General features: G+C 36.9%; 2 protein-coding genes across 2 annotated transcripts; one reads left to right on the plus strand and one right to left on the minus strand.

Annotated features, from left to right (window-relative positions):
- The first annotated feature begins 1,073 nt into the window (after positions 1-1,073).
- LOC134674894 (chymotrypsin-2-like) lies at positions 1,074-4,650 on the plus strand. The gene is made up of 5 exons (XM_063533050.1): positions 1,074-1,134; positions 2,059-2,224; positions 3,037-3,337; positions 3,768-3,881; positions 4,468-4,650. The coding sequence occupies exons 1-5, from the start codon at positions 1,074-1,076 to the stop codon at positions 4,627-4,629; spliced, it is 804 nt and encodes a 267-aa protein (XP_063389120.1). The 3' UTR covers positions 4,630-4,650.
- Positions 4,651-5,745: 1,095 nt separating this feature from the next.
- Positions 5,746-11,979, minus strand: LOC134674895 (chymotrypsin-1-like). The gene is made up of 5 exons (XM_063533051.1): positions 11,919-11,979; positions 10,260-10,440; positions 8,421-8,670; positions 7,119-7,229; positions 5,746-5,926 (listed from the first exon to the last, which is right to left on the minus strand). Exons 1-5 carry the CDS (start codon positions 11,977-11,979, stop codon positions 5,780-5,782), a joined length of 750 nt encoding a protein of 249 aa, XP_063389121.1. The 3' UTR covers positions 5,746-5,779.
- Positions 11,980-15,123: the final 3,144 nt, after the last annotated feature.

The following is a 15,123-nucleotide window of genomic DNA, read 5'->3' on the forward strand; positions in this document are numbered from 1 at the left end:
TTTTATGGCTATAATAACTTCCATCGGGAGACATCTCCTTTTTGAGTGAGTATTTTGGTGATTTCTGCAGTGGGTTTTGTGCATAAGATTCCATTTAATAGCGTGGTGAATTTTATTTCACAGTCCCGGATTTTTATCCTATATGGAAGTCGTGTGAGACGATGGTGTGTTGGTGGAGGCCTCATCGAGTCGACATGCTGGTCAATCCCGGCCACGTATGCCGCTTCTCCTCGATGGGTAAGTTAATTACTTGTTTTTGAATTCGTAATCCTTACGCCCATGGGGGGGTCCGCTCTTTAAATCATGAACCGATTTTTTCTCCTTTATTTAGGTTCCAGCTTGTCAAAAGTCTGTGAACCCTGTCTTACTACCTGTAACTCGTTACAGGGCCTACCACTTAGTCTACAGTTTGGCTGTAAGGCAGCCCCCAGCCAGCTTGGTGTACCGGCGGTCGGGGCCTGTTCGCTATTACTACAACTACCATGGATGCAGAGGCACTGCGACATGAGTCTCCATTAGTGTGTCGGCAGTGGTACCTTCCTTCTAATGTCACTACTTAAAAGGTCAGAGACAACCAATTTATTATATTCTCCAAGGCGCCCAACTTACTTTAAATAATTTTCCTTATTTTTTATACCACGTACCCAGAGTGCCCAACCATAAGAAATGTAGCCGCCAAACCCACATTTGCTCTCATATTTTTAGTTAAGTCTGTAGTAAGCTAGCCGAGGCTATTTAATATATTATAATGTCATAAGTTAACAGTTGACACTTCTAAACTTAGATATTTGTCGTTTAGTCAAATAAATGTATTATAAGTAATGTACTAGTTTCCTTTATTCCATTTTAATTAGCCCCCTAAAATAATAATGGTAACAAGCTTAGATTATAACTATAGTGACCTAATTTTTCCTCACAGTTGATTTATGTTACTAATTAAAATCTGTTGAGCTATTAGTAAATTATTCGATAAAGTAAATTATTAATTCGGAACAATTCCTTATCTAACTAATTATTATGCTGTGTATTTTTTATAAATTCAACAACATAATACATTTCAAATGTGTTTCAACATGGCTGGCCTACAACTGTTGTTAGTTTTTGTGTTTAGTGTATCATTTTCAGAGGGTTTTGGTAAGTACTGGTATACATCTATAGTTCGTTTTTTTAGCATTAGAAAGAAGTCCACAGAAGCAAGCATGCAGTTTTTATCAGGCTCTTTAATTGTTAATAATTATTGAATTATCTAATGTAGTATGGTCAATAGGTACATATAATTTACTTCAAATTATTACCGCTAAAAGTGCCGGATTTGGAACCACAAGCTTACTTCTTCGAAGTTCTTGCTAATGCTAAAAAACAGACTGTATGATTTTGTTGACTCCTCAGGGGAGTTATATATTTTTTTAGTTAACATTAATATACATATAGTAAAATATAGTTAGAAGTCAATTACCATTGAATAAATTACTGCATCAATATTGAATTAGGTAAAACTACTTCAGATTATTGCAAAATATCTGGGAGACCGAGCTTTGCTCTGAAAACATACGAAAACTTAAAAATGCGCGTTTTCCCAGAGATAAGACCTAGCTAGATCGATTTTTCGCCCCCGATAACCTCCACATAGCAAATTTCATCGAAATCGTTAGAACCGTTTCCGAGATCCCCGAAATATACCTATAAATAAATATAGAGGTATGTATATGTCGGCGGCCGATCGTAAGATCAGGCATATCGTGAAATTCCTAGGCATATCGTGAATATCGGGCATCTACAGCAACCTAACGAACCTATCCTACCTATATATTGGTTTAATGTCACTATCGTCATTACACAGGAACATGACGATCTGCCTGATCTTACGATCGGCCGCCGACATATACACTCGTATGAACAAGAATTGCTCATTTAAAGGTATTAGATAGATTACTAAATATATCTAGCCTCTTACTTACTCAATTGAGTGTAATAAGATTGAAAAATAAATCTGCACTCTTTCCTACTCTGTGCGATGAAACCAAATATATGTAAAATAAGATTTCATCTTTCACGCAGCTAGCAACAGTAATAACTTAGGAATCTACGGAGGAAGAAAGATCTCGATTAAAGAAGTTCCCTTCATGGCTGCCTTATACATACCCAGAAATAACAATAAAACATATTTTTGCGGAGGCTCTGTCATCAATGCTAGGTTCATCCTGACTGCTGCACATTGCTTGCGGTAAGTGTTGTCAATACCAGCATTCAGAAAAAAATGGTTCCATTAACTTTTTTTTTTCGAAAAACCATCAACTTTTCCTTCTTATTCTTCTTTTGGGTTGGGTTAACTTTTTGGGTTTAGACTCAGAATCAAGAGTCTGTTAGATGAGACAAAAAAAAATAGTATCCCCATTTTTTGGCACACTTTTTTTTTCTTTTTAAATCGATAGTCCTTGTGAGTAGAAGTAACCCAAAAGTTGATGGATTTTCGAAAAAAGATAGAAAATACAATCCAGCAGTTTGAAGAGTAGGTATCAGCTCTTTTCTATAATGATTTATTTATGGCAAATAACATACAACTAAGGCTTACAAATAAAAATTAAAACTATAAATTTAAGAAAACAAACCGCTCCCTGCCGTTCCCGGTGCAAAGGTGCCCATGATGCTCGCAGCATTTCCACGCTAGATCACCACGGACAGCCTTTGCACAAGGAACGACTCGGAGCGGGGAGTCTGAGTCGACGTCCCAAATCACGAGTGAAGCGTTTCGCGTCGGCAGACTAGCAACCCGCCGTTTCTACAGAGTAAGGGATGACTATGCAGGCAGGGGAGAGAGGGGCATATTTTTGACGCTTTAGATCAGCTTGAGTTTCGGCTGCCGCACCGGCCACGCGCGATAGTACGTCTGATGTGGGAGGCGGCGAACGTACTGACGCATGTAGCGTCCCAAACCAAACACCGTCCCCTTTCCCATATAATTGTTTTTTTCGGCCCCTATATGCCAGGGTTTTTTTTAATATTTATTTAATTGTTGCTACAGCAACCTATTTCCAGTAAATTTAATAGTTGTTTTTTTTTATTTTTCAGTAACAGTGTTGTCCCCTTATCCGTGTGGGGATATGTCGGCACCGACAGCTTAAAGAACGCAAACAAAGTATTCATAAAACCAGAAAAGAAACTTTGTCATGAGGAATACGACCCCATTGATGACATTAATGACATATGCTTATTGAAGTTGAAGGATCCTTTACGGTTTGGAAGCAAAGTAAATAGAGTCACGTTACCTAATGACAGATATGAATTAGAAGAAGGTACTTTGGTCAACTTAACTGGATGGGGGTACACCGAGCATAGTGTAGGTATATTTATATATTTCGTATTAAATAATAGCTAAGTATTTTAGAAAGATAGAGTTAAACCACAAAAGTATGCAGCGATTTTGATAGCCCACGCAGTGTAAATATTATTTTAAACTTCAACCTTTTATGAAATTATGACACCGCTTGCACCGTGTGGGCTATCAAAATCGCTGCAGACTTTTCTTCGTTTAACTCTATTTCATACACCGTATTTTTAAATTCATTGACATGAAAAGAATATATCAGATTTATGCTAATATGGTCGCCTTTTTATCATGCCTGTCACGTTCTAACAAGTATGAAAGTGCGAAAGTGACGCATGATATGACAATTGATAAAAATGCGACCATGATACCGTGCTGCAATGCTACGTAGCAATGCTTTTGTCAAACGGAATTGAATTTTAACTCATTTGTTTTTCAACAGCACGAACTTCAAGACGCTTTGCAACTGGTAACAGTTCCGATATCCACAGAAGAATGCCGTGGACAACGTAAGACCATCATTTGCACGGGGTTTCATGGCCATACATCTTGCCATGTAAGATTTTACAATACAATAATAGAAGTGAAAGTTGTGCGCGAGACGCGCTCCAATCAAACGTAAAGTAAACTTACTGTTATGAAGCATTACGTAACTACTTCCTTAAACTTTGCTTCATCTTACTAACTAGGTATTTTTGGCCCAATATTCCTAATTTTGCTTAGTCCTATATTTATTCATAATATAAGTGTAAATATGGACTTAAATCAGATAACATATAGCATTTATAGATTTGGAAAAGCCTTCGACAAAGTCAATTGAAAAGTATGTTTAGAATTTTAAAAGAAGCTGGATTAGACTATAAAGACCTATTTTTGAACTCTATAAAAATCAAGAAGGTACTATAGAAATAGCAGTAGAGACAAGGAAAGCAAAAATTCAGCAGGGGGTAAGGTCAGGTTCTCCACTTTCGCCACTTATTTTAAATATTTTTATAGAGTGTGCTATCAGGGAATAAAGAAAAAACAATTAAAAAAAATTATTAAATCACCAATATGATCGTCAAGTTCGTGTCAAAACCAGTTCAATGCCATAACAAATTATTAAATTAGAATCTTCCTTTAAAATTTGTCGTTTTTTTTAGGGTGATAGCGGAGGACCCCTAACCTACGGCCGTGTCCTTATCGGGGTGATATCTGGCGGTATCAAACGTAGAACCCCATGCGGCATCATCGGGACGAGACACACCAGGGTGGCCAAGTACTTGAAATGGATTAAAGATACCGTCCTAAAGAATCTTCATTAGAATGAATGAGAAAGAAGAAGAAGATATATAAAAGTATATATAGCTAAACTTACTAGCGAGAGTAGAGGATATTATGAAAAATGAAAAAAGTAGTTTATACGGGTAAGGAATGCAAATCAGTTATTTTTTAGGGTTCCGTACCCAAAGGGTAAAACGGGACCCTATTACTAAGACTTCGCTGTCCGTCCGTCCGTACTAAAAACTGAATAAAATAAAGATTTAATTGGGGCTCCCATACAACAAACGTGATTTTTGACTAAAGTTAAGCAACGTCGGGAGTGGTCAGTACTTCGATGGGTGACCGTTTTTTTTTTGCTGTTTTTTGTTTTTTTTCATTATGGTACGGAACCCTTCGTGCGCGAGTCCGACTCGCACTTGCCCGGTTTTATATGGAAATAACGGCGGTTTCTGTTAAAAACCGATTATTTCCATACAAAAAATATCCGATTTGCATTCCCTGATTAGGGGTTACAATTTCCATTACAATAGTAATAAGGTTGGAACCTTCTTTTAAGTATAAAATATACTTGTGGCAGAAGGCCCCGCTCTTCCATAATTTGAAAGGGTACAATCCATAATGTAATTTAGTATGGATTTATTATGACTTGCGTTTAGAATTTAAATGTCGCCCATAATTATCAAAATCAGTCAACACGGATATTAGTGACAGCGTGATAAAAACAGTGTACTCTCTTTCAATCGTGTAGAAAAGTGACAATTTATCTATCACGTGGATAAAGCCATCCATATATATAGCCAAGATTATGGACACCCTTCCATAGGGATCAGATCTGGAGGACTATTTTTGTTAGTTATAATTTAGTTTTTATTTCATTGTAATATATTTTATGGGGAAAATTTTGATATTAAGAATTTGTCAATGTATTGGATATTGGATGTATTTGTTTTTGTATTTTGTGAAATTTATATTCTAAATAAATAATCATCACAATCTTGAGTCTACATTTGCGAAACAAAAATTAAGTTTTGAGCCAAGGTCAAGTAATGCCGGTGGAGCCTGAATTTTAACCACCACCATATACCTACCTATGTATGAAAGATTAAACTATCAGTACAGGTACACAAATAATTTAACTAAAATAATATCGATCGTTTCTTCATGCTTTATTGCCAATTTAAAGATGCAATCTTAAGTCAAATGACTTTTGATCCACTTTGAATAGCTGGCCACTCTCATGTAGACCGTGCCAAATGGTCCAGCGCACTTGTCCTGTCGACGGTACGACACCAAACCGACTAGCACGTTGTTGTAGACTAAGGGACCTCCGCTATCACCCTGTAGAAATAGGATCAACATTAGAAAAAAAAGTAGAGTCAGACCATTAATAGTCTGCAGCTGATTTGATAGCCCACGCAGTGCGAGTGTAATTTATACGTCATGATTTCATAGAAGCTTGACGTTTCAAATAACACTTTCACTGCGTGGGCTATCAAATTCGCTGCAGATTTGTTTTGGTCCGACTATAAGTAGGTATTAAGAAAAAACACGACTTCTCAAAACAGTTTAAAATGTAACTGAATGGTCTTGATCAGAATTTCCACTTTATCTAATTTTGTTTTCTAAGAGCAAACTATACCTGACTTCAGAGTCTTAATTGAGACCCAAAAACACTTATTTTGTTTTTGAATTTGAAACCGTCAGTAAATAAGAGTTTAAAATTTATTTCAAAATATGTACAAAAATGTTGTATGCAGGAAGATACCTAAGCAATACTGGAACCACTATAGGTGTGCCATATTCGAAAATGAAGAGTTCGCTTGGTTTCCCTAGGATCCCATCATTAGAAATTGACTCGACAATGGGTCCCATTTCAAAGTAGGTACCATTTCAAACAGATAGTTCGTTCGCGGTAATAATGCAGTAAAATCATTATTGTCCAAAGCCAGTTTAAACTTTCACGATCCTTACTCATTATCAATTATAACGACGGGACAACGGGACGGCAGACGTGAAATTATGTTTTAAATTTACCTACGACGTTTCAAGGCGTTGTCCCCGTGGTTACGAAGAAGACTGGCAAGTTGACATCAACATACAGGCGCGCGAGTATTTCGAACTACCCGCTCTTGGTCCAGTTTATTTATTAAGTTGAGACTCGGAGGTAAATATAATTTTACTAGAGTAGAGGCACGAGTCAGGAAATGAATTAGAGATTCACTAGATAAGAAATAGTAAAGATATGTAACGTTCCACGGCAAAAGGTACCATTGCCCCGGCTGAATATTGGAGCGGCGTTAATAATAGCGTACCCGCCAGTCGCCATAAGGTACCTTATGGCGTGGAACGTCACATATCTTTACTATTTCATATCTAGTGAATCTCTATTCATTTCCCGAATCGTGCCGTAGGTAAGTCCCGTCGATGTGAATAATAATCATTATTGTCCGCATTCCGCCGACATATTCAATAAAGAACGAAGAATATTAATGAATAAATGAATAAATAAATTCAATAAAGAGTGTCTTACATTGCAAGTTCCATGGCCTTGCGAGCCGGCGCAAATCACGGTGTCTATGGGACAGTACTGTTCTGGCAAGATCTGTACTGATACTTGGCGGAGGGTTGTCGCTGATGGAGTCTGTTTAAACACACACATATTTAACCATTTATAAAACGTATCTAAATAAATAAAGATTGGTATTATAGGGACATTCTTACAAAAATTGACTAAGTCCCACGGTAAGCTCAAGAAGACTTGTGTTGTGGGTACTCATTAGACAACGATATACTTAAATACATAGAAAACATCCATGACTCAGGAACACATATCTGTACTCATGACACAAATAAGTGCCCTTACCGGGATTCGAACCCAAGACCATCGGCTTCACAGGGTCACTACCCACTAGGCCAGACCGGCCGCGCAAAAATTATTTAAAACGGTGAGTAGCTCCCAGGCTTTAACCCGCAGGCAACTAAAGATAAACGTGAATAATGTGTCCTTTGTACGCTGGTACAGCTTAGCCAGCTTATTATTAACGTATTTATAAGACATATCAAAATTATTTAAAACGGTGAGTCGGCGGTTCAGGCTTTAACCCACAGGACATGTAATAAAAGATAAAAGTGAATAATGTATTTGTAGGCTAGTACAGAGCCAGCTTTATATTAATAATCGAAAATTGTACAACTTTGAACACAAATGAACAATTAAAAGCAATAAAAAGGTGTCTCTTTGTCTAGTTCAATTATAATTTCAATAACACGTTCAAGCAGCAAAACTATTAGCTTATGTATGTATGTATGTAAACACTTTATTGTACATAAGACAGGTTAAATTACAATGGAACATAAATATATATAATGCACAAAGGCGAACTTATCCCTATAAGGGATCTCTTCCAGTCAACCTTATAGAATACATATTTGTATGCATATGAGTGCTAAGCGAATAGTTTTACTGTCTGTATATTTTTCGTCGCTTCTTTTCATGTCAGAATATTTAAAGCGCTTATTTCGTGCCAGATATAGTATCTGGCACGAAATAAGCGCTTCAAATATTCTGACTCGCAAACTCTTAATTGAGAAATGAGTCTGAATTTTTATGATTATCCGGTTATTTTAGCCAAATTATAAAACAAGATACTGATGTACTGCATAATTGCTTTCCATCGTATTTTGTCGGAAACGTTCGTAGGTATTTGTCATGCTACTTCATTCAACCTCACTACTTTTTGTACCGAGACTGACTGAAATAGCACACGTTCGTACGTTTCCGTGAAAAAAGATGGGAAAAAATTATGCACCAGGTACATCTGTGTAAAAATACCTCGGTTTCAGTTTTTCCCCACCCGGTCACATTGACCATAGTAAATGTATCCAGCTCAAATCCATCCTCAGGCAGCTGCACTGGAGCCATCCTAGGCCCAAATTGTATAGAGTTGACCAGTTTCAGCAGACAGATGTCGTTGAACATTATCGAGTGGTCGTAGTTGCGAGTGATCCTCACATCTACGGCCATGAAGTCACCCTGGTCTAAATGGTTGGATCCAACTGCGACTTGGATAGAGTAGAAATCCCTGTTGGTATAAAGTTACACACGATTTTTTTTAAATAAAAAATGTTTTGGTCAAAAAAAATTATCCTTTTTTTATGACAGTCGCGTTTCAAAAATGTTTGGTACTTTCTTTAGTAAAAGGGTGAGAATAACAATTTTGTTCATAACTACTCACATATAACTCTATCAGGGAAAACAAAATTATTATTTTAAGATTGATTGATTGATTGAATTTTTACCGTGAAATATAAGAAATCTAAATCATGAATTTTAAAAATAAAGGAAATTAGTTTTTTGTTAGGTACAAGCTCTTATCGCATGCCATACTTTTTTTCAAACAGTATCATTCTGATAACTATCAAAAATTTTAGACAAATTTAATTTATTTACAAATGCCACTAATTTTATTAAAGATTTTATTGTATCGTCGGGTGACAAGCAAAAGTCACTAAGTACATAGCCATAGTATAGTGAACCATATTAGTACTAACAGAAGGTCGATTTTTGTTTAATTTTTTTTTAGTATTTAGTGACTTTTGCTTGTCACCCGACGGTATTATCTTAATTGGATCAGTTTTCTATAAGATGATGAAACCCGCGCTGTGGATCTGAAGTTTTGTTTTTTTTTAATTCAATAAAGTTATAATTTTTATTTACATTTCGTTAGTAAACATTAACACATTAATATTGTTAAGAAGTGACTTAACAGGTAAATCATTATTTCAAGATTGAAGAAGTCGATTGTCCTGAAATTGAAATCCGTTAAGAGCTAGATAGTATTTTAACCGAAAGATTATTACATGTACCTACTATATTTAAGGCCACCCGCACACTAGCGTCTCTAAAGAGTCGGCGTCATCTAATTATGGGCCCGATTCGGATTTTGAAATAGACATCTATTAGATGTTTAAGATCTAACCTGTCAAATTTGACATCTGCGCGATTCTGGAGATACTCTTGAACAATTTCCACAGGATAGACTTAGAGATCCAATTCACATCTAATAGATACCTTACTCTATCTAACGTAAAAGTGACATTGGTTGCCCAAATTGCGCTGCAAAAGAGAACTAGTTGATATCTAAACTATAACGTATCTAGAATGGATCTTCAAGGTATTCACAAGTGACGAGATGGATACATCTCGTCACTTGTGAATATCTTGAAGTTCGAATACGGCAGTATATGGCTGCTGCTCGACGCCACGTTGGCACAACTGCGCAGCTACGCCATTTTCCATTGCGGTGACTAGTCACCGACGCTCGAAAAACGCTAGTGTGGGATGGCTCTTAAAGTAACCATATTTCGAAGAAAGGTTACCAGCTACCTAATTATGCGTATTAAAAGTATAAATGGGTGTTCAACTTTTTCTTGTCACTATGTGCCATGGTTACGGTCTCCTGGGTCACTCTTAAAATACTAGTTATTTCGTATTTAAATGAACCAAACCAATTTTTTGGTAGTTATAAGGCCTTTCGATAATGGGACATCTACTAAGCATGTTTGTAGAACACGGTACAGCAGCTCTTCTAATACTATGCTACTATATATTGTCTCATGGCAGATGGGACAGGATAACAACAAGAAATAGTTGATCGACCCAAATACTCACACGGCGCAATGCGCAGCAGTCACAACGAATTTTTCGTGAATGATAGAACCTCCACACTTGAATCGGAACCTCCAATACAGGAACGTACTGCCGTATATTCCCACCATGTAGGGGGCTTCTTCGATACTGATTTCATGCCCGCCGTAGATACCGAAATTATCGCTGGTACTTGCTTGTAAACCTGGAAATATTATAAACAGACTCAGTACGAGTATATATACTTCGTTTTTTAGGGTTCCGTACCCAAAGGGTAAAACGGGACCCTATTACTAAGACTTCGCTGTCCGTCCGTCCGTCCGTCCGTCCGTCCGTCCGTCCATCCGTCCGTCTGTCTGTCTGTCACCAGGATGTATCTCACGAACCGTGATAGCTAGACAGTTGAAATTTTCACAGATGATGTATTTCTGTTGCCGCTATAACAACAAATACTAAAAACAGAATAAAATAAAGATTTAAATGGGGCTCCCATACAACAAACGTGATTTTTGAACAAAGTTAAGCAACGTCGGGAGTGGTCAGTACTTGGATGGGTGGCCGTTTTTTTTTGCTTTTATTTTGTTTTTGTTTTTTGCATTATGGTACGGAACCCTTTGTGCGCGAGTCCGACTCGCACTTGCCCGGTTTTTATTGTCTGTTTATCTATAGATTTTTTTTCAACAATATCGCATTGGGTTCTGCCTGTAATGATATTTGTATGTGTGGAAACAATATCGGTGTTTATTTAATAACAACAAAAAAGTAAACAGACACAACACTAATTAAAAACTAAATATAAATATAAACTAAATAATAAAGTATAATAAATAATCTGTCCTTATGTAACTATACCTATTGTGGGAATAACACATTTATTACATTAAATAATACAATTTTAAACGTATTTAAAACCGGGCAAGTGCGAGTCGGACTCGCGCACGAAGGGTTCCGTACCATAATGCAAAAAAAAAAACAAAAAAAAAGCAAAAAATTAAAAACGGTCACCCATCCAAGTACTGACCACGCCCGACGTTGCTTAACTTTGGTCAAAAAATCACGATTGTTGTATGGGAGCCCCATTTAAATCTTTATTTTATTCTGTTTTTAGTATTTGTTGTTATAGCGGCAAAAGAAATACATCATCTGTGAAAATTTCAACTGTCTAGCTATCACGGTTCGTGAGATACAGCCTGGTGACAGACGGACGGACGGACGGACGGACAGCGAAGTCTTAGTAATAGGGTCCCGTTTTACCCTTTGGGTACGGAACCCTAAAAACAGTTGTAGGTACGGTAGAAAGAAGAGAAATCTAATCTTCAAGGATGGGTATTCCACAGCCGTCTTCAGATCCAAATCTTTTTATCCTTCTTCTCGTTCCTCTAATTCTTAGAGAGACCGCTGGCTCTGATGATTGATATTTGTATTTTGACTTTGATCCAGTTGATTATTTGTGAGTATGGTTTGGACAATTTTTCACGGAGCTTAACTGTGTTGTTTAACTATACTTAAAAAATACAACATTTATTTCGTCGGGTGACAAGCAAAAGTCACTAAGTACTATCAAAAAATTAAAGTAACAATTCACTTTATTACACTTGTAACACGGTTTATTGTCCAATAATTTCAATGGTGTTAGTTAGTTAGTGACTTTTGCTTTTGCTTGTCACATCCCATCTTACTTACCAAAACCCCATACTGCTGAAAGTAACGCACTACTAACAACGGTCACCCACAGTACAGCCATCATTACACTTTCGAAATAATAAATGCACCAACGCTGCCACTGATTTTTAGGGTTCCGTACCCAAAGGGTAAAACGGGACCCTATTACTAAGACTTCGCTGTCCGTCCGTCCGTCCGTCCGTCCGTCCGTCCGTCCGTCTGTCACCAGGCTGTATCTCACCAACCGTGATAGCTAGACAGTTGAAATTTTCGCAGATGATGTATTTCTGTTGCCGCTATAACAACAAATACTAAAAACAGAATAAAATAAAGATTTAAATGGGGCTCCCATACAACAAACGTGATTTTTGACCAAAGTTAAGCAACGTCGGGAGGGGTCAGTACTTGGATGGGTGACCGTTTTCTTTTTGCTTTTTTTGTTTTTTTTTTTTGCATTATGGTACGGAACCCTTCGTGCGCGAGTCCGACTCGCACTTGCCCGGTTTTTTGTTTTAATTAAACTGTTAACTTCAATGATATCCTGATAACGGTAATTGAGTATTGTATGTTATATATATATTATTTTTTAATAATTACTTGTATACATGTAATGATTAAAAAAACGCAGCTGAAAACCTCAGGCTTCCAATCTGATAATTATATTAATCGTTTTTTTAATTAAGTTGTTTGTACTTACTTAATATAGGTTAGTTAGTAACAACAGATTAGGAACTCAATTCTTTTTTTGAAATAGTAGTATTTCAAATGACGGCCAATAATTACCTACGTAATAGTCGAAATTAATAAGATACAATTGAAAACCAAAATTATTTTTTTAAGTATCTGGGTTAAACTAAAAATGCCTTAAAAGGTTTTATCTTCTTCAAAAATCCTAACCCAAAGAATAGGGTTGTGTTGTCTACTCAATTTTTTTTTCTTAATTATTACAATATATATTTACAATATTTACATAGGTTCTTCATCAGTCAACGAAACCTAATGTCACCTGTCACCCAATTATATCCCTGGAACTAAACCTGAACTAAACCACAGAATAAATAATAGTACTAGGTACAGAAGACTCACTCTCTAACAAAACACGTCTGTTACGATCAGGACATTCAGGACAGATATGGCCGCTAGGCACGCGCGGCTTATGGCTTTCTCCAAAATTGGGGTAGGAACGGATATGCTACTTGTAGCAAAGCGACGAAATCGCGGAGTGAGCCATGCCTGACTAAAGCAAGAGAATTTAGGCTAATATTTAACCGAGCGAGACGGCAGTACGGTAAATAGTAGATGAGGCCAAAATTACGACCCGCACTAATGAAGGTGCGCCCTGCTGCTGTCAAATTTAGCTGCAGAGTTTAACTGTCATATTTTATGAACTTTACTAGCGGCAAAGAGAATTTACTATAGATGCGTATTGTCAAAGTTTTTGGAGTCACAGTTTTACTGCCATCTTTCGACACAGGATAAAACCTTTAGAACGCCATTTGACTTTGATCCTTGTTATTTCACTGGTATGTGTTAAAATTGTTAAATATCAGATGGTGTCGCCATCTACTCGAGTATTAGGTCAATGTTGTGACGCCAACTTTTCGAGCATAATTTTTTTTCGAAGGTACTTTTTTTTTAATAAATATAACCTGAAATTATTTTAACAGTGTGTACATATGGTGGTACTTTACCGCACTAGTGCGATAATTAGCACATTAATACATTACGAGACTATGTCGAAAAAGGGCCATTATGTACTGTAAAACGGTGTACTTACGTGTAGGTATAAGTACTGATATACCGGGTGTGGCCTGTAACACGAGCAAATACTTAAAACATAGATTGTATTCCTCAAACGGTGACACTTTTGTTCAACAACTTTTAAAATTTATGAAGTATTTAGACTCTCTATTTTTCATACAAAATAAATATTATCTTTAAAGGACGCCATCGCCACGCCATATCATTATGATTGACGTTGCTTGTCACGCCTTAAACAAAACAAAATTCGCAGTACATTGCGTCTTAGAATAAACTTTAACGTGTATTAAAAATGAAACCACAAGTTATTTTTAAAAGTCGCTGAACAAATGTTGGTCAGTATGAGGAGTACAGCCTACAGTTTAATTGTTTGCTCATATTACAGGTACACCCGGTACGTGCGAATAGGTAATTCGCAACTCGTGTCGATTTAAAACACTTTCAGTCGTGTTTTAATTTATTCGCCACTCGTTGCGATTTTACTATTTTTCGCACTTATATCGTAATAAATCACATGACAGAATAGATAGGTACAGTCAGCAGCAGAAGTTGCTAAGCGGCCGAGGTGTTCACAATTACCTTCACACGCTCTTATTCTCTCACCAATAAAGTCCCGTCAAGATCATTTTGAACACCTGGCCCGCTTAGCAACTTCTGCTGCTGACGGTATACAACTAAATTTACTTTTCACCACACCAGCTCGGAAAGGCTTACTTTGCACTTCAAAAACTGATAGCAAAGTTGCATTTTATTCACATGTGAGGCAAAGTAATCATATGCAAATTTTGAGTTGTTTTCTTATGTTTGCTGTTAGAATTAACTTTTAAATGATGATTTTGGATGATAAATATTTAATAACATTAATTTGGATTTGATTTGGTATGATTTTGTTTGATATTTTACATTTAATATTTGCTTCGGGTTGGTGTGGTGAAAAATTTTGTGTTTCACTCGGGGGCAAATTTTGTTTAACCCTCGTGCTTTGAAACCCTCGCAACGCTCAAGATTCCATTTTTCGAACCGCTACGCTCGTGGTTCAATTTTGGAATCTTTCGCTTGCTCGGGTATCAATATTAGCACGAGCAGTTAAACAACAACTTTGCCCCCTTGTAAAACAAATAACTATTAACGTTATAGGTTATTACACCCACGCAGTCCAGAATAAAGCCGGCAAATTACAGCTAATAACAGTCGCACTGCAGTACAGTAAATTTAATAGTAGATGAGGTCCAAATTACAGCGCAGAGTGTAGGTGCTGTCGAAATTAGGCCTCTACTCTGGCTACGTGAGGCCTTCGTGTTACGTACGAATGTAAATTTTATGAGTCTGGCAGCTTCCACGCACAACGAATAAGTATTGCGATACAGCGAGGAAATGCTGCCAGCATCTACGGCATCATGCCGCAGGTGGATATTTTGTTATAATTTATTTTAAGTTTAGTTTTAAAGTGACATTCCATTTCCAA

The sequence above is a fragment of the Cydia fagiglandana genome, chromosome 20 (assembly GCF_963556715.1).
Source record: "Cydia fagiglandana chromosome 20, ilCydFagi1.1, whole genome shotgun sequence".
NCBI lineage: Eukaryota > Metazoa > Arthropoda > Insecta > Lepidoptera > Tortricidae > Cydia > Cydia fagiglandana.